Raw genomic sequence first — 16,051 nt, 5'->3', positions numbered from 1 at the left:
TAAATAACTTCATCTTGCTATAATTAGAACCTGGTTTGGATGTTTCTTAGATTTCAGTTTGTCCCCTCCTGCAACCTGGTACTAGGCACTAGGGATTGAACTCAGGTCTTTGTGCTTGCTTTAGCAAGTGTTCTACCCCTTGAGCCACAGCCCTAGTCCTGTCCCATTTCTTAAGAATTACTACTTATACCCTTAAACACATTTTTCTCACCATGAAACTTGCTAACAAATTAGTACCGAATCTTAAACACTGAAAAATGCAGCATTCTTATAGCCAGTTGTTTTTCTTTTCCTTCTTAATAGGCAGTTCTACAGCCTTGGGTTCATTTTCTGTTGCCAAATAATAAATTACCACAAACTTGATAGTTTAAGACAATATCCACTTAAGGCACACAGTCTGTAAGTTGTAGATCCAGAGAGTTGTTTATCATATCATAGGCCAAAATTAGGATGGCATGAGGGAAGCTTTACTTCCATATTTACTCAGAGTGTTTGCATAATTAAGTTCTTTGTGATTGTAGAACTGAAATTCCCATTTTGTTGTCATCTGTCAGCTAGGACCTCTTAGCTTGACACATCCATTGAGCTCCTTCCTCATTTCCCTTCATACTTTACATTTCTCTGGTTTCCTCTTGTACCACCAGAACAGTAAAGTCATGAATTGCTTCAGGATCATGTAGATGGTTTCCTTTTTCTAAGCTGATTGCTAACCTTGATTACACGTGCAAAAGTCCTTTTACCATAGACATGGTAAATATATATAACCACCCCACAGGTGTAATTCTTTTTCAAACTCATAGTCTCAGGGCAGGAATTCCTGAAAGTCATTTTAGGGTTCTACATACCACAAGCGTCATCTAAGTTTTTACTTGTCATTTTTGTAGGTAGTATATGAACTTGTTATTCCTTTTAAGGAAGAACTTTTCTCTGAGCAAGATTTTTTAAAGTGGATATTAAATCAATTTTTACTTTCAAAGGATACATTAAGCTTTAATGTGTAGGTTTCCAAATAAGTAAAAAACAATTAATAAGCCAAGTACCAGTGGCTCACACTTGTAATCCTAGCTACTCTGGAGGCTGAGATTTGAGGATCAAGGTTTGAAACCAGCTGGGGCAGTAAAGTTGGTGAGACTTTTATCTCTAATTAATCACCAAAAAGTTGGAAGTAAAACAGTGGCGCAAGCCATAAAGTCCTAGTCATGAGCAATAAAGTTCAAGGACAGTGCCCTCTGAGTTCAAGCCCCAAGACTGGAAACACGGGCAGGCACGCATGCGCACGCGCGCGCACACACACACACACACACACACACACACACACACACACACACACACACGAAAAAATTAACAAAATAGGAACTCTCATAGGGAAGTAAATGAATTAAACTAACTTCATCTCCCCATGGTTTTCACTCCTTTTAAGGATTGTGATAAAGAGAAACTTCTTTTTAAGTATATGTAATGTTAGCTATTATGTTTATTTTTTATCATTCTTAAGCTACTATATTTATTTTTTATCATTCTTAAGTTTTTACATTTGTCCTTGCTCAGGTTCTTTTTCATTATATCTTTTTTTTTTTTTGGTTGGTCGTGGGGCTTGAACTCTGGGCCTAGCTACTCACTGTCCCTCAGCTCTTCAGCTCAAGGCGAGCACTCTACCACTTGAGCCACAGTGCCACTTTTGGTTTTCTGGTGGCTAATTGGAGATAAGAGTCTCACAGACTTTCCTGCCCAGGCTGGCTTTGAACTGAGATCCTCAAATTTCAGCCTCCTGAGTAGCTAGGATTATAAGCATAAGCCGCCAGCACCCAGCTTTCATCGTATCTTTTTGTGAGGTAGCAACTTCACTAAAACATGATGACAGAATTTTGGTTCTCTTTTCCTTTACATTTATTTTATAAATATACATATAATCCCAGCTACTCAGGTAGATCTGGAGGATGGCTCAAAGCTAGCCCAGGCAGAAAGCTTTACTAGCTTCCATCTTCACAATGTTTAGCTTAAAGTGTGTCTCAAATAGTTGAGCACCAGCTTAGCAAGTATGAGGCCCTGAGTTCAAATTTGAGTACCACCAAAAAACTAGTATTTTGTAAGAGTATCAGAATCAGCATATTGCTTTGGGTAATAAAAAAATATCAGTTGTTTTGTAGAACTTAGGGAAAACATCACCTTTCTAAATATGCTTAAAATACTTTCCTTTTAGCTATTTTTCTTGTTACCTAAAAGATATTTTTTCAGCTATTGTACATGTGCCAGTCATTTCACATATAAGAACTTTAATGTTGAAAGAAATCTGCGTACACAAAAATGAAGAGCTGAGCCCCAAGAGGTTTGCCCCAGTTGTGCAGTTTTTCACAATAGTCAAGGTGAAAGTCTAGTGTTCTATCAGCCTGCCTGTGATATGTATAATATTATGCTGCAGAAAATGGTATACATTGCAACTATATAGAGAGATATACCATCAGGTATCAATGGAACCCCCTAGCTTTCAGTTATTACAGTGTGCAAACACGTTGGGCAAGCAAAAATGGAAACAATGCAAAACTAGCTCAGGACCCAACTATACATTTCTTCCCCTTTTAACTTACTTTGCTAATTCAAATGATGGTGTTTCTAAACACAACAGCCTTCATCTGGATTAATGGCCAGGGTTTTCACTGCTTTTGTAATACAGAGACTAAAACAAGAGTTGCAAGTACCTTGCTGGGCTGGATAAACATTGTAAATGAGGAGTACTCTAGAGAGCATGTGGCTCATCAAAAAGGATCAGCCCCACTTGGCTTCAGTTAGTAACTGCCTTGTGGGAATATAGGCCTTTGTGTAGCTCTTGAGTTTTCAAGAAGATTCAGGGATAAGAAGTTTCTGTATCTCATAATTTTTACACATTGAAAATTGATTCAGTTTTTAAAAGACAGTGTGAACCAAACAACATAAACTTAAACTTAAACATAAACTTGACTTATCTGGACTAGGTTCTCTTAGGGACCTATTTTATAGAAGGATTTTTTGCAGAGTAATATTTCTGAAAGTATTTTAACAAGTAAATGTATATGTAATCAAAAAGTTAATCTGGTTACTGCTGCTAGTAGGTAGACTTAAGCAGTGAAAATAATTAAGCCTATCAAAATCTACATCTAGATTTTAGTCTATAAAGAAGATAACCTTGCTTTTTTTTTTTCAACCTTATGCTATCCATCTTTCCCTATAGTAAGACACTGAGTTCAGAAGCTTAAGAAGTGGAGAAGGAAGAGAGAGAGAATGAGATACCTGATTTCCCTTCCACTTTGGTTTTACGCCACCTATGAGTCTTTGAGGGAAAATGATAAATGTTACTCATGTCCAGGAGAACAAAACTTTTCTGTATATTCAGTTTAATTCTATCTCTATAGTCCTTAGAAATCCCCAGACAGATATTATTTAATAATAAAACATTACCTATAACTCATGAACTTCTTGACTATTAACTGTTATAATTAACTGTTATAATTTCTACATTAAAGAGCCAGTGGGAAATACAGAAAAGTATTATTTGTATTTGAAAAATGTTATATCATTATATTTTAATACATACAATTCTCTTGCTAAAGTTTTTACTTTAATACCACCTGAAATCAAGACAGAAATAATAAGAGATGTAGAAAATAGTCATGTAACATTTTATTTCTCTCTATATAGTTTTTTGTGTTTTGTGTTTACATATTTATTCACAGTTAACTAGTAATTAAATGTTATCCAATTGTAATTAGAGTTATATAATGTTAAGCTGCAACTTAAGCCTATTCCTCTTTCATAGCTAGATTGCATATTGACCATAAAATGGTCAATATTTGTTTTGCATTAAAGAATACAAATCCTTGAGCAGGAAAGATGACTCAGTGGTAGAGTGCTTGCCTTGCATGCATGAGGCCCTGGGTTCAATTCCTCAGCACCACATAAACAGAAAAAGCCCAAAGTGGCGCCATGGCTCAAGTGGTAGAGTGCTAGCCTTGAGCTAAAAGCAGTTCTGGGACAGTGCTAAGGCCCTGAGTTCAAGCCCCAGGATTGACAAAACAATAAAAAAAGTTCTTAATAGCTATAGTCAATAGACGTATATAGTTAAAATTGTACTGTTTTAATTGTGGAAATGAGATACCTTACACACATGGTAAAGAAAGGAGGTAATTTATGTTTTTTTTATTTAAAACTTTTTGATTAAATTTACAAACTAAAATTAAGAAAAACTTGATATTTCAGTCCATGGCTGAAATTTAAATGTTTCATTCTACTTATGCTCATATCATTCGAATAACACTCATGAATTGAAGGTCACTTGTGGATATTTTTATTTTTAATTAGCTACAGGTGCCCAGACATATATTCTGTTTTAGTTTAAACTCTTATCAATGCATGTTATTGTACAGATAATAAATAGACTGAAATAATTCTTATCTGTTTATATGGAATATTATGCACTATAGCTGGGTGCTGGTGGCTCATGCCTGTAGTCCTAGCTACTCAGGAGACAAAGATCTGAGGATCACAGTTCAAAGCCAGCCCAGGCAGAAAAGTCTGTGAGATTCATATTTCCAATTAACCACCAGAAACTCAGAAGTGGTGCTCAACTGGTAGAGTGCTTGCATTGACCTGAAGAGCTCAGGGACAGCACCCAGGCCCAGAGTTCAAGCCCCACAACCATCCAAAAAAAAAAAAAAATGCACTATAGATGTTATATAAGTAAAGCACATTGCAGAGCAGAATGTAATGTCATTTTTATAGAATACAAAAATCTGTGTGGATTTGGGAATATTAATAAGAGCCCAAGTTACAATTAGATATACTAGATTAACTGGCTGACCTAAGAAGCAAAAAGGTTTGAGGATATTACTTTTTTCACACATCTTTGTACTTACTGTATTATTAAAGTGCAACAAGCACTTACTACTTCTACAATGTGTAACATGTAAGAAAATAGAAATTAAAGAGTTTTGCTGCCAGTATAGAAATAAGAAACTTGCTAATTTAACAAATAAATATATATTAAGTACTAGGCAATTTGGATTTATCTTTGAACAACAGAGACTTTACTCAGGCTTTGGGTGACATTTGCAACAGAGTGAAAACAAGCATTTTCATTTCAAATCCAAACTTGAGAATTTCTCTTGTGACTACTTATATGACCAGTAGGTTATTTAGAAGTGTGTTAATTCCAAACTATTTGGAGATTTACATATGTAAATCTATCATTGAATTCTGGCTCAGTTATAAATTTCACCTCGTTCTTACAACTTCTAAGTATTTTATACTTAGATATGAACCCACATGCAGTCTTAATCAGTGTGACATTTTTAGCTGAATTCTTTTTATTCTCCTGTGTAGTAGCCTTGACCTCCTCTCATTCTCTACAATGGGTGAGCTAGTGCTAACTTTCTGACTTGGAAGTGTTTTGTTTTCCTTAGATTTTTGGCTAGTTGATTATCTGTATGATAAGTTTAAGAAAGTTTCATTATCTTATTTTTTGCTTTTTATCACCAATAATGCATGAGAAATATTTCTTCTCCATCCTAAGATGAAAAAGTCTAAATGCTGTATTCTGTATGCTTTAATTTATCATTTGGGTAGCATTTTAAGAGTTCTGGCCACAGAGAAAGATAAGAGAGGTTTATGGCTTGACAAACTTAAATGCATTTTAAGGCTTCATTGCAGGCAGAATTGAAGTTTCTCTTCTGTTATAAAACAACCCTTCTGAATTGTGCAGTAGGGCTGTTTATTTTACTGACTGTAGTATTCTTAATCTGCATAAGATAATAGAAGTAAGTGCCTTATACGTACGTACTTCTCTAGCCTTCTTTCGTAACTTCAGTTATAGGAACATTTTATACGCGTGTAGATAAATGGCAGAGGTGGAAGAATTGAGGCCTGAATTTATTCTCGGAAAAATATAAGCTGCTGCTTAGTACATCTACATGGAAGGTCCAGCTCCTGCCCAGGTTCTCCCGGATTGTCTGATCATGGAACTGTCTATAATTAGAAGCTGTGTTCCAGCCCAGTGCTACTAAGTAAACAGAGTCCACAGGAACTGTCTGTTGTACAGGGCTTTAGGCTGATAATGGGCAGAAATACTATAAACATTGAATATGACAATAATATTTTATCATTTGCATAATAGTATTCCACTACACAATAGTTTGGTTAACTTAAGGCTTAAGTCTTTAAAAGAAATAACCTTGAAATGATTCTAAGGTATTTGTTTTAGAGAACTTTACTGTAGACAGTGGTGATTTTGTTGTTGTTGTTGTTGTCGTTACCAATGTAACTGTATCGCTTTTCTTTTTCAGAAAATTCTTCCAGGAGGAAATACATCATTTGATGTAGTTTTTCTTGCAAGAGTAGTAGGAAATGTAGAAAATACTTTATTTATTAACACATCTAATCATGGGGTATTTACTTACCAGGTAAGAAACAGATTTAGAACTTCTATTTATTTTACACTTTTATGACAGCCTTTTAAGAACTTACTTCGGAAACTTTGGGGATAATAGAAAATGTTAAAAGAGTTTAGACTTAGAATATTTTTATGTTCACTATAAATCTACTTATTCAGTTCGCACTAATGAACAAATGATCTTAAAATATGTTTTGCATTGTTTTTTGAGGTGCTGGAATCAAACCTAGAGTCTCATGTCTATTAAGCAAATGTTCTACCACTGAGTTGTACCTCTAGGTCTAGTTAGCATATACTTGTTGAGAAAACAAAAAGACTGTTACAGGAATAGAGGTGTATGAGGTATTCCTCAACAGACCCTAGAATCTAGACTGTGTGAGGGTCATGCTTAGTTTGTTCTCATGAGCCTTAATGGCCACCTGTTTTGTCTTTACCATGTCCAGATAGAGAGAGAGAGAGAGAGAGAGATGTATAATCCTTCTCTAAGTCTTTCTTGGGGGTGTATCTCAGGTCCATTTGCTTTTTTTTCCTCTTCACTCCTACTGCCCTCTTCCTAGCCACAGTCACCTCTTACTGGATTGTACTGTGACAACTGTCATCAGCAATCTCTTTTAATCTTTTAGTTGATACCTAGTCTGTCCCAATACTAGAATGTAAGTTTCGGGAAACTAGGCGCCTTATTTATATTGTTTATTAAATTACATGCTTCTTATATGCTTTGCCTAGCACATCATAGACACTTAATAAACTTGTCATTTGAATAACTGGCTCACTCTGTTTAGTCACTCTGTTTAGTCAGCCTTGAGCTTTCCACTGTGGGCATGACCCAGAGTTGGGCTTGATGTTTCAGCGTTATCTGAGCCATGAATCCTTGTTTTCATAATTGGCATAAGGAAATCTTTTAACTCTGATTTTTTTCTTTCTGTATGTTCCATCATTTCATGAGGGACTGCTATCATTTCAAGTTGCAATATATTGTAGCAATAATTCCAAATGCTCATATATAAAACAAATCAAATATGTGGCCCAATCTAGTTCATAGGTGATATTTGGTAACATTTTTTTGCATCAAAATTAGATTTGCTAGTTTTACTAGATCAGGTAGTCTCACAAAATGCAACTAACATGGCACTTGTTTCTTATTTTAAACAGGTATTTGGTGTTGGGGTTCCAAATCCTTATCGATTGAGGCCATTCCTTGGAGCCAGAGTCCCTGTGAATAGCAGTTTCTCACCCATAATAAACATACACAACCCTCACAGTGAGCCTTTACAGGTGAGTTTATGAAGCAGGTTAATCCATTAATGCCTAACATAAAATCTCAATTTGTTATAAAACTTTAAAATAATGAGGTCTTATAGATGTAAGAGGTTAATACTTTCATTGCAACTTATTGGCCATAAAGGTAATGCAAATCAAAAACAATCTGAGATTCCATCTCATACCAGTTAGATTGGCCAATATTGTGAATTCAAACAACAAATGTTGGCAAGGATATGGGGAGAAAGGAACCCTATTGCATGTTGCTGGGAATGGAATTCGTACAGACATTCTGGACAGCAGTCTGGAGTTTCATCAAAAAAAAACTAAACATGGCTCTTCTCTACAATAACAGCGGCCCCACTGTAGATGAGTGAATCCAAAAAAATGTACCTATAAGCAATGGAATTTTACACAGCCATTAAATAGAATAATAATATGTCATTTGCAGGGAAATCATGTTAAGTGAGGTAAGCCAAGCCCAGAGATACAAACGACTCATTTTCTCCCACATGCAGAAGCTATATTTAAAATATACTAGAAATGATAAATTACGAAGGACTGTAGGTATTCATACACAGTGAGACCAAAGGAGGATACTCTTAGGAGAGGAACACATAGGCACAATGTTTATGTGTATTTATCAAAACAAACTCCAGGAAATGGAAATGAGGGTTTTGGGGTTTTTTGCTATTGTCATTTTCTTTTCTTTTTGTTCTATTTGTTCTTTATCTGTCTTCTGGAGGGTAAGTGGGCAGTACAGAAATGGAAGGACAAAGAGTGAACAAATGCAGCAGTGGTACTCATTGTACACTATGTTGAAAATGAACTGTACAATTTGTGAGTGGAGATAGCAGGGAAAAACTGGGAGAGAGAGAGAGTAGGAAGGGATGATGTCCAAAAAGAAACGTATTCTTTACCTGACTTACGTAGCAAAAAAGCCAATTGAGAGCTTGAAGCTCTGAGTTTAAGCCCCAGTACAGGCACAAAAAGAAAAGGAAGGAAGGAAGAAAGGAAGAGAGGGAGGGAAGAAGGAAGGAAGGGAAGGAGGGAGGGAGGGAAAGAAAAGAAAAGAAGGAAATGAACCCTAAGATATGTATTCAAATGTTTTTTTTTCTTTCATGCAATTGTTTCTAACACATTTATAAGATGATTTCTTTGTTGCTTTGTATGTCCCTTCCCCATGGTATAACCCCTGCTTTCACTGTATTTGATGTCGGTATAATTTTTGGAGGGGAAGGGAAAAACAAATCGTTTAAATAGGGATACAGGTGGACCCATTGCAACAATGAGATGTGCAAGTTGTTATGTCGAAAACGAACTTTACAACTTTGGTGGGGGTGGGGGGGATGGGAAGGGGAAACAAAGGAGGAGACTACAATGCTTGATAAGAAATGTACTCATTATCTTGCCCATGTAAGTGTAACCCCTCTGTACAGTATTTTCACAAAAAAAAAAAAATTGGAAATGGGGAGGGAGGAAGATAGGGAGATTTTCCAAGTATGAATAGTAAAATGCTTAGAAATTTAAACTAAAGTAGCAAGAAGAACAATCTTTCTCTGAGACTTGACTGATGTTGAAGGAGGATAGCTTCTAAGGAAAGCTGGACTCTGCTCCAGTTTTAACTTAGTTTGATACCTTCATCACAAGAGAGGACAATGCTTTTATGTCCTGTTTTTCCAGTGAAAACATTTTTCTCTTGCCTATATCATCATCATCATTTATGTCCTTTTGCTACTACTACATCATTGTGAATTTTCCCTGTTCTGGTTAACTGTTTCATAGACCTATACTTAAGAAATTCTTTCGGCTTTTTTTTTCCTTGACTGCTGTTAATGAAAAAATAACAAAAGTCCTCTCATTCTGCCAGACCTCGGTATATAAGTTGCCTCACACTGCTGTGCTAGGGAAGCTACAGAATATTTAAGGAAGCTTACTCCTTCATCATGGGAGGATGGAGCTTATGAGACTTGGCTCATGCTTAACAATCTATAGTTGTTTAAATGTGTGTGTGAGTGAGAAAGACAGACAGAGTTTTGTAGTATTTAATTCAAGATTTACCATGGTAACCATTTCACAGGAGAGCAAAGGGGAAACCAAGGTTGCATTCGAAGGAACAATATAGATAGTTTATCTGGGAATCTACTCTACACCTGGTAGTCCTATAATGCCTTAAAATTTGTCATTTGTCCTCAAATTTAAGAAAATGCATCTAATTTATTCTTTATATAAAACAAACATGATTATTCCTGACAATTCAACATTGAATAGTTCATACATGGGTGAAGCAGAAAGAAGTTCCCTCACCTTTCTACATTACAGTTCGGTGCTATCCAGTGTAATCCAATGATGTTCATCACTTCCTATGATGATAAGAAAATTCTACATCTATTCTGCCCAGTATAGTAATCATCAGCTGTTTATGTCCATTGTGCACTTGAATTGGTACCTCTGATGGCCAAAGCATTAAACACTTGATGTCTTTTTTAATTTAAATGACTGCAAGTAGTTGATAGCTGTTGTGTAGACTATATGTCTACAATTCCAAGCCCTTTCTCCTGGTTACCATTCATATCTTCTGTGTCTTTTTAGGCTGTCTGTCTTTTGGGACTATTCTGTCATTTGTAGGCATATATGTGGGCACACAAGTAAACATTTTTTTGGTGGGGTCTTTTTATGTGAATTGTATTTTGTATGATTTTGGCTTTTCCTTTTATCTAGATTATGCTAAATTAGGACAAATAGTATTAGTCTAAATATCGAGAATGTGACAACGGTTCCTCATGGTAATGTCATCTTTCATTTTGATTTCATAATTTAGTTTTTGTCTCCATACTGATTTTCCTCATCATCAAAGTAATTTTCTGTTTCCAAACATTGTGCTTGTTTTCTTGATATATGCTGTGTTACATTGTTATGTTGCTGGGTTTTTTCTTATTTCTTTTTTTCAGAAAAAAAAATCTTCCTTTCCCCTATCAATTATTGTGATTTTACAATAAGCATTCTCTAAGAATGTTACGATAAACCTAGTTCTCAGTAGTTCTCAGCAAGTAGTTCTCAGACAAATCTTGGCTCAGAATTATTTGCAAAATGCTCTACTTTGTTTCAGCAACACATGCATACAGAAAAACAGAACAAAAGTCCTTTAAGCTTATACTAAAGCTTTGTAGTTTTTCTTGCTTTTGTCCTTATCTATTCACTTTTGGAGGACTTTTTGTGTTAAAAATCTCTACACCCCAAGTTAAAGTAAGTTAATGAAAGCATTCTTTTCAAAAGTTAAAGTTACCTGATCTTAAAGGAAAGTTTCATATGATCCATTCTGTTCCCTAGTATTTACTGAAAATGCCTATCTGTAGTGAAGTCCTTAGGAACTTTATCTCTAGTGCCAAACACTGGAAAAAACCTAAATGTCCATCATATGTATATGTTTTTTTAAAAAATTGTTGTAAGGCTGGATACTGATGGCTCACATTAATTATTGTATATCAGTAATAACCTCTATAGAGTTGTCTTAAAACAAAGCAAAAAAAAAAAACCAGCCAGGCACCAATAGCTCACATCTATAATCCTAGCTGCTCAGGAGGCTGAGAGTTGAGAAGCAAAGTTCAAAGCCAGCCCATACAGAAAAATCCATGAGACTCTTATCTCCAATAAACTACCAAAAAAGCCAGATGTGGAGCTGTGGCTCAAGTGATAGAGCACTAGTCTTGAGCAAAAGAGCTCAGAGTCAGCACCCCAAGCCCTGAGTTTAAGTACTACAGCTAACCAAAACAAACAAACAACAACAACAAAAAACCCACAGTGTATTCTGGGGGTATGACTGAGTGGTAGGGTGCCTGCCTAGCATGCAAAAGGACCAGAGTTCCAGTTACCACAAAAATTTTTAAAAATTCTAAAAAGCCGTAAGCCATACAGCCATGAATATTATGATTTTGTTCCTCGTAGAACTAAAATACTTCAACATTCTATTTTTGTTTTGACATGTAGTAATTGTACAGATTTATAGGCATAGTATGACATTTCAGTACATGCTTGCACTGTACAGTGAAAGATGAGATTAATTGTCTTCTGTGTTACCTCAGGCATGTTATCATTTATCTGTTATAGAAAAATTCACAGTCCTCTGCTAGCTCCTTTGAAATATCCAATCAGTTATTGCCAACTGATAGCTGTTTGCTGTTATAGCACCATAGGGTGCTATAGAGTATGAAAAATAATTCCTTTTCCTATCCACTTGCCCTTTATCCATTAACAATCCCTCTCTCAGTCTCTTAGAAAGTGAATATTTTAACACTTTTTTTAGAATTGTTTTATATTTAGAATTGTTTTATAAACACACACACATACCATTTTTTTTTGGCAGTATTGGGGTTTTAACTCAGAACCTCCCTGAATTAGGCAGGAGTTCCACCACTTGCCACTCCCCCAGTCCCAAAATATTTATCTCTTCACTATTTCATGGTTATTGTATTTGCGGATCCACAACTAGAAATTGTGGTATATGTGTGAATAAAGAAATACTTGGGAAACTGAAATATATAGAATTTATATTTTTAAAACTTTATTACAAGATAATAGAGTAAGACCAGAAGAAGACAGTCTTAGGAAAGAATCACATAGGTGCAATACTATGTTCAGCTGACCATATAAAATAATATTTATTGAAACAAACTCCAGGAAATAGAAACAAGAGGTTTGTTTGGGTTTTTTTTCCTTCATTGCTCTTTTTGTTTTCATTTCCTTTTGTCTTGTTTCTTCATTTACCTGTTTTTGGGAGGATAGGGGGCACAGAAATGATAGGACAAAGGATGAACAAATGCAGCAGTGATACTCACTAGAACCTAGGTTGAAAATGAACTGTACAATTTGTGGTTGGGGGTGGAAGGGCAAAACTGGAAGAGCGTAGGGAAAGGAGTGACATTGTTTAAAAAGAAATGAACTCTGTCTGACTTACGTAACTGTAACCCCTCTGTATATCACCTTACATTAACAATTAATAAATTTTTAAAACTTAATAATAACATAATAAATTGTTGTATTTAGAAAAAAAGAAAATTAAGCTAGGTGCCAGTGGCTCACGCCTGTAATCCTAGCTACTTAGGAGGCTGAGATGTGAGGATCACAATTCAAAGACAGCCCAGGCAGGAAAGTCCATGGGACTCTCATCTCCAGCAGAAAACCAGAAGTTGTGCTGTGGCTCCAGTGATAGAGCTCTCTCCTTGAGCTGAAGAGCTCGGGGACCTTGCCCAGGCCCAGTTCAAGCCCCATGACTGACAAAAAAGTAAAGAAAAGAAAAAAGAAATTTAAATGTCCTGTAATGTTTCCTGTAATCTAGTCCCTAAAGCAAATGTATTCCTTCTAGGTTTAATTTCTAGAGTTATTTTAGTTAAAAATGATACTTTTTGTGGGCGCTGGTGGCTCATGCCTGTAATCCTAGGTACTCAGGAGACTGAGATCTAAGGACAGTTCAAAGCTAGCAAAGTCTGAGACTCTTATCTCCAATTAACCAATAGAAAACAGAAAGTGACACTATAGCTCAAAGTGTAGAGCACTATCCTTGAGCTCAGGAACAGCACCCAGGCCCTGAATTCAATCTCAATGACCAACTAAAAGCAAACAAAAAAAAACACCTTATGCTCAAAAGTGATATGACATGATATTTATCCCACATTTATAACTTTAAGGGTATTTTATTGTGCATCAATAAGGATACCAGACTCACCTCTCTTAACAGCAAGTCACATTCATTAAAAAGATTTTGAATATGACTATCATGTGCTCTTGATCCTAGGTTGTAGAAATGTACTCCAGTGGAGGAGACCTTCACCTCGAGCTCCCAACAGGTCAGCAAGGAGGTACCAGAAAACTGTGGGTAAGTGGAAACAGATTTCTGTTGTCTGTGCTAAGAAGAGCCAAACATTTTTCTTAAGTACCCTAGAAACTACTTAACTTATTATCATCTGAAAAACTGTGGATAATTTCTCCTTAATTAATATCTTAGTGCTAAATGTATATCAAATATATTTGAAAATTGGGTAAAAAAGTAAGAGGAAGATACAAGTTGTAAATAGGAACAAACAAAATTGGCAAGAGCTTTAGCCTGCTGTAGGTTAAAGAAGTCATTTCAACTATTTTCTTAGAAAAGTTGTTTCTGAATCTGATCATTACCATGTGATTTACACTGTGTGAAAGGCTCATATTTTGAAGGTAGAGAATTGTACATAGGCAGGGGAAGGGGAATCCTCAGTTTATGAGCATTGTCCCTGAGCTTTGTTTACTCAAGGCTAGCACTCTACCACTTGAGCCTCCACTTTTATCTTTTTGGTGGTTAGTTGGAGCTAAGGGTCAGGGACTTTCTTTCCCCCTGGCTAGCTGCAAACCACAATCCTCAGATATCAGCCTCCTGAGTAGCTGGGTTTATAGGCAAGAGCCACCAATTCTAGGAAAAGGTAGAGAATTTTAATATTCAGACTCACTGTTGCTAGTAGCATTTGCTAGTAACCTACTTGTTTTAAATTCTTAAGTAATCTGCATTTACCTTCAATATTAGTGAATGTTTAACAATTTGTATGAATCCTTAAGATAACTATCTTAGAAAATATATCAGATATATAACCAAGTTAAAGAATATACAAGAAGCTTATAAAAGAGGATTTAAAATTTTTTAACTGCTTTAATCCAAGCGGTAAATGCAGTTTTTATACAAATGCCACTCAAATCACTGCTCTTCTGTAGTTGAAGACACACTGACTTTGATCCTTAGAGCTTACCCATTATGATTATCAATTGCTCTGTTACACACAGCCTCTTGATTCTGTCTTCTGACAAGTCTCAACCAAGGGAACAGTATGGAGGTGATGTTTTTGAGATGTTTACTTGAACATTTAGAGACAAAGATGTCTGTCTGTCAGAGATTTGGTTAGTTCCTGAACAGAAATGCACTAGTAAGAAGTATGTAATGGAGAGCCCATTTATAGCATTTCGCAAAAATACTTACCTTGAAATCAATTGTTAATAAAGCCTTTTAGTAAAAAAACAATATAAAACAAAGTTTAAATACAATTTATTACATTGTTATCATAATTACAGGCAGAAACACTAAGAATTTACTTTGTGAAATAATTAACATCTAATAAACACAAGACAATTCAGATTTATAAGTAGTTAAAATGAACTAATGAACTGTAACAGAGATTAGCATAGTCCTATAATACTTTCAGGGCTACCAAAAAAAAAAAATCTAGTAATCCTTATTTCTATAAGCCTAGAATAAGAAAGAAAATCAGCAGGCCTCGATTTATTCTCATCCTTTTTCATTGTGCATCTATGAGTAAATCCCAGAGAGCAAGTCAGCTTCTAAGAGTTTGTAGAGTCCCTAGAGACCATATCTGTAGGTCCCCCTGGAGGGATCCAATCATTTATATTCTACTTTGAGTCTAAAACATTAGGGAAGTAAAGGTAAATGATGACCAGTAAGTTCTAGAACACAAATATGTCTTAAAAAATATGCCAAAAGACATGCAGAGAAAAAATTCCAGTGGTTCATAGCAAGCCAGATGATTTAAAAAAAAAAAAAATTATGTATCCCCCAAACTTTTTCAGTATGTCTTCCTCCTAGTGAATGTTTTCTATGTGAATGTTTTCACTACAGGACTAAAAATATGTGCTGATTTTTGTGCCAAAAAAATTACTAATTTTCTTAGGAAATTTTCTTCATATTATAACCTTCTCCATATGTGAAACATATGTGTTTAATTAGGAATTGTTATTTCTTAGTATAAAATGATAAAGAACTTTCAGTCCTTGTTATCTCATTCAGCAAACAAGGTAATTTTGCAACATTATTAACAGAACATGGTTTGTTCACTTGGCAGGAAATCCCTCCTTATGAAACTAAAGGAGTGATGAGAGCCAGTTTTTCCTCCAGAGAAGCAGATAATCATACAGCCTTCATCAGAATAAAGACCAATGCATCAGACAGCACAGAATTCATCATTCTTCCTGTTGAGGTTGAAGTCACAACAGGTTAGTGGAAAAACTGAAGAAATTTCAAGGTTTTTTTGTTTTCAGTGCATTTTATTCTGGCAAAGTAAAAGATAATTGTTGGCTTTTCTTTTTTTTAAGCTCCTGGAATTTATTCCTCAACCGAAATGTTAGATTTTGGTACACTACGAACACAAGGTAAAGAAAACAAACTGCTTTATAGGTCTTTAATATTACATCTATCTTCCTGCATGGGACTCAGTGCTCCTGGCTGTACTGTATTCTGTATTCCGCTTTGGAAGTTATTTCTCAGTGAATTCTGTGATCTGGGATCACAGAATGGCTTTTTATTCCATATTATAAACACACACACACATACATACCTATACA

General features: G+C 35.4%; 1 protein-coding gene across 2 annotated transcripts in view; it reads left to right on the top strand.

Moving 5' to 3' along the window:
• Tmem131 (transmembrane protein 131) overlaps positions 1–16,051 on the top strand; it is a 187,238-nt gene that overhangs the window by 97,715 nt on the left and 73,472 nt on the right. For both annotated transcript variants that reach the window (XM_042695339.1, XM_042695338.1), the window contains exons 6-10: positions 6,312–6,428; positions 7,571–7,693; positions 13,470–13,550; positions 15,553–15,703; positions 15,803–15,859. In XM_042695339.1, coding sequence (XP_042551273.1) covers positions 6,312–6,428; positions 7,571–7,693; positions 13,470–13,550; positions 15,553–15,703; positions 15,803–15,859 — 529 coding nt within the window. The remainder of the gene's footprint in view (positions 1–6,311; positions 6,429–7,570; positions 7,694–13,469; positions 13,551–15,552; positions 15,704–15,802; positions 15,860–16,051) is intronic.

This window comes from Dipodomys spectabilis, unplaced genomic scaffold (assembly GCF_019054845.1).
Source record: "Dipodomys spectabilis isolate Male_0828 unplaced genomic scaffold, ASM1905484v1 ptg000187l, whole genome shotgun sequence".
NCBI classification, from domain to species: Eukaryota; Metazoa; Chordata; class Mammalia; order Rodentia; family Heteromyidae; genus Dipodomys; species Dipodomys spectabilis.
Note: the sequence above shows the minus strand (reverse complement) of the source record. Positions and strands in the feature narration are given on the sequence as shown.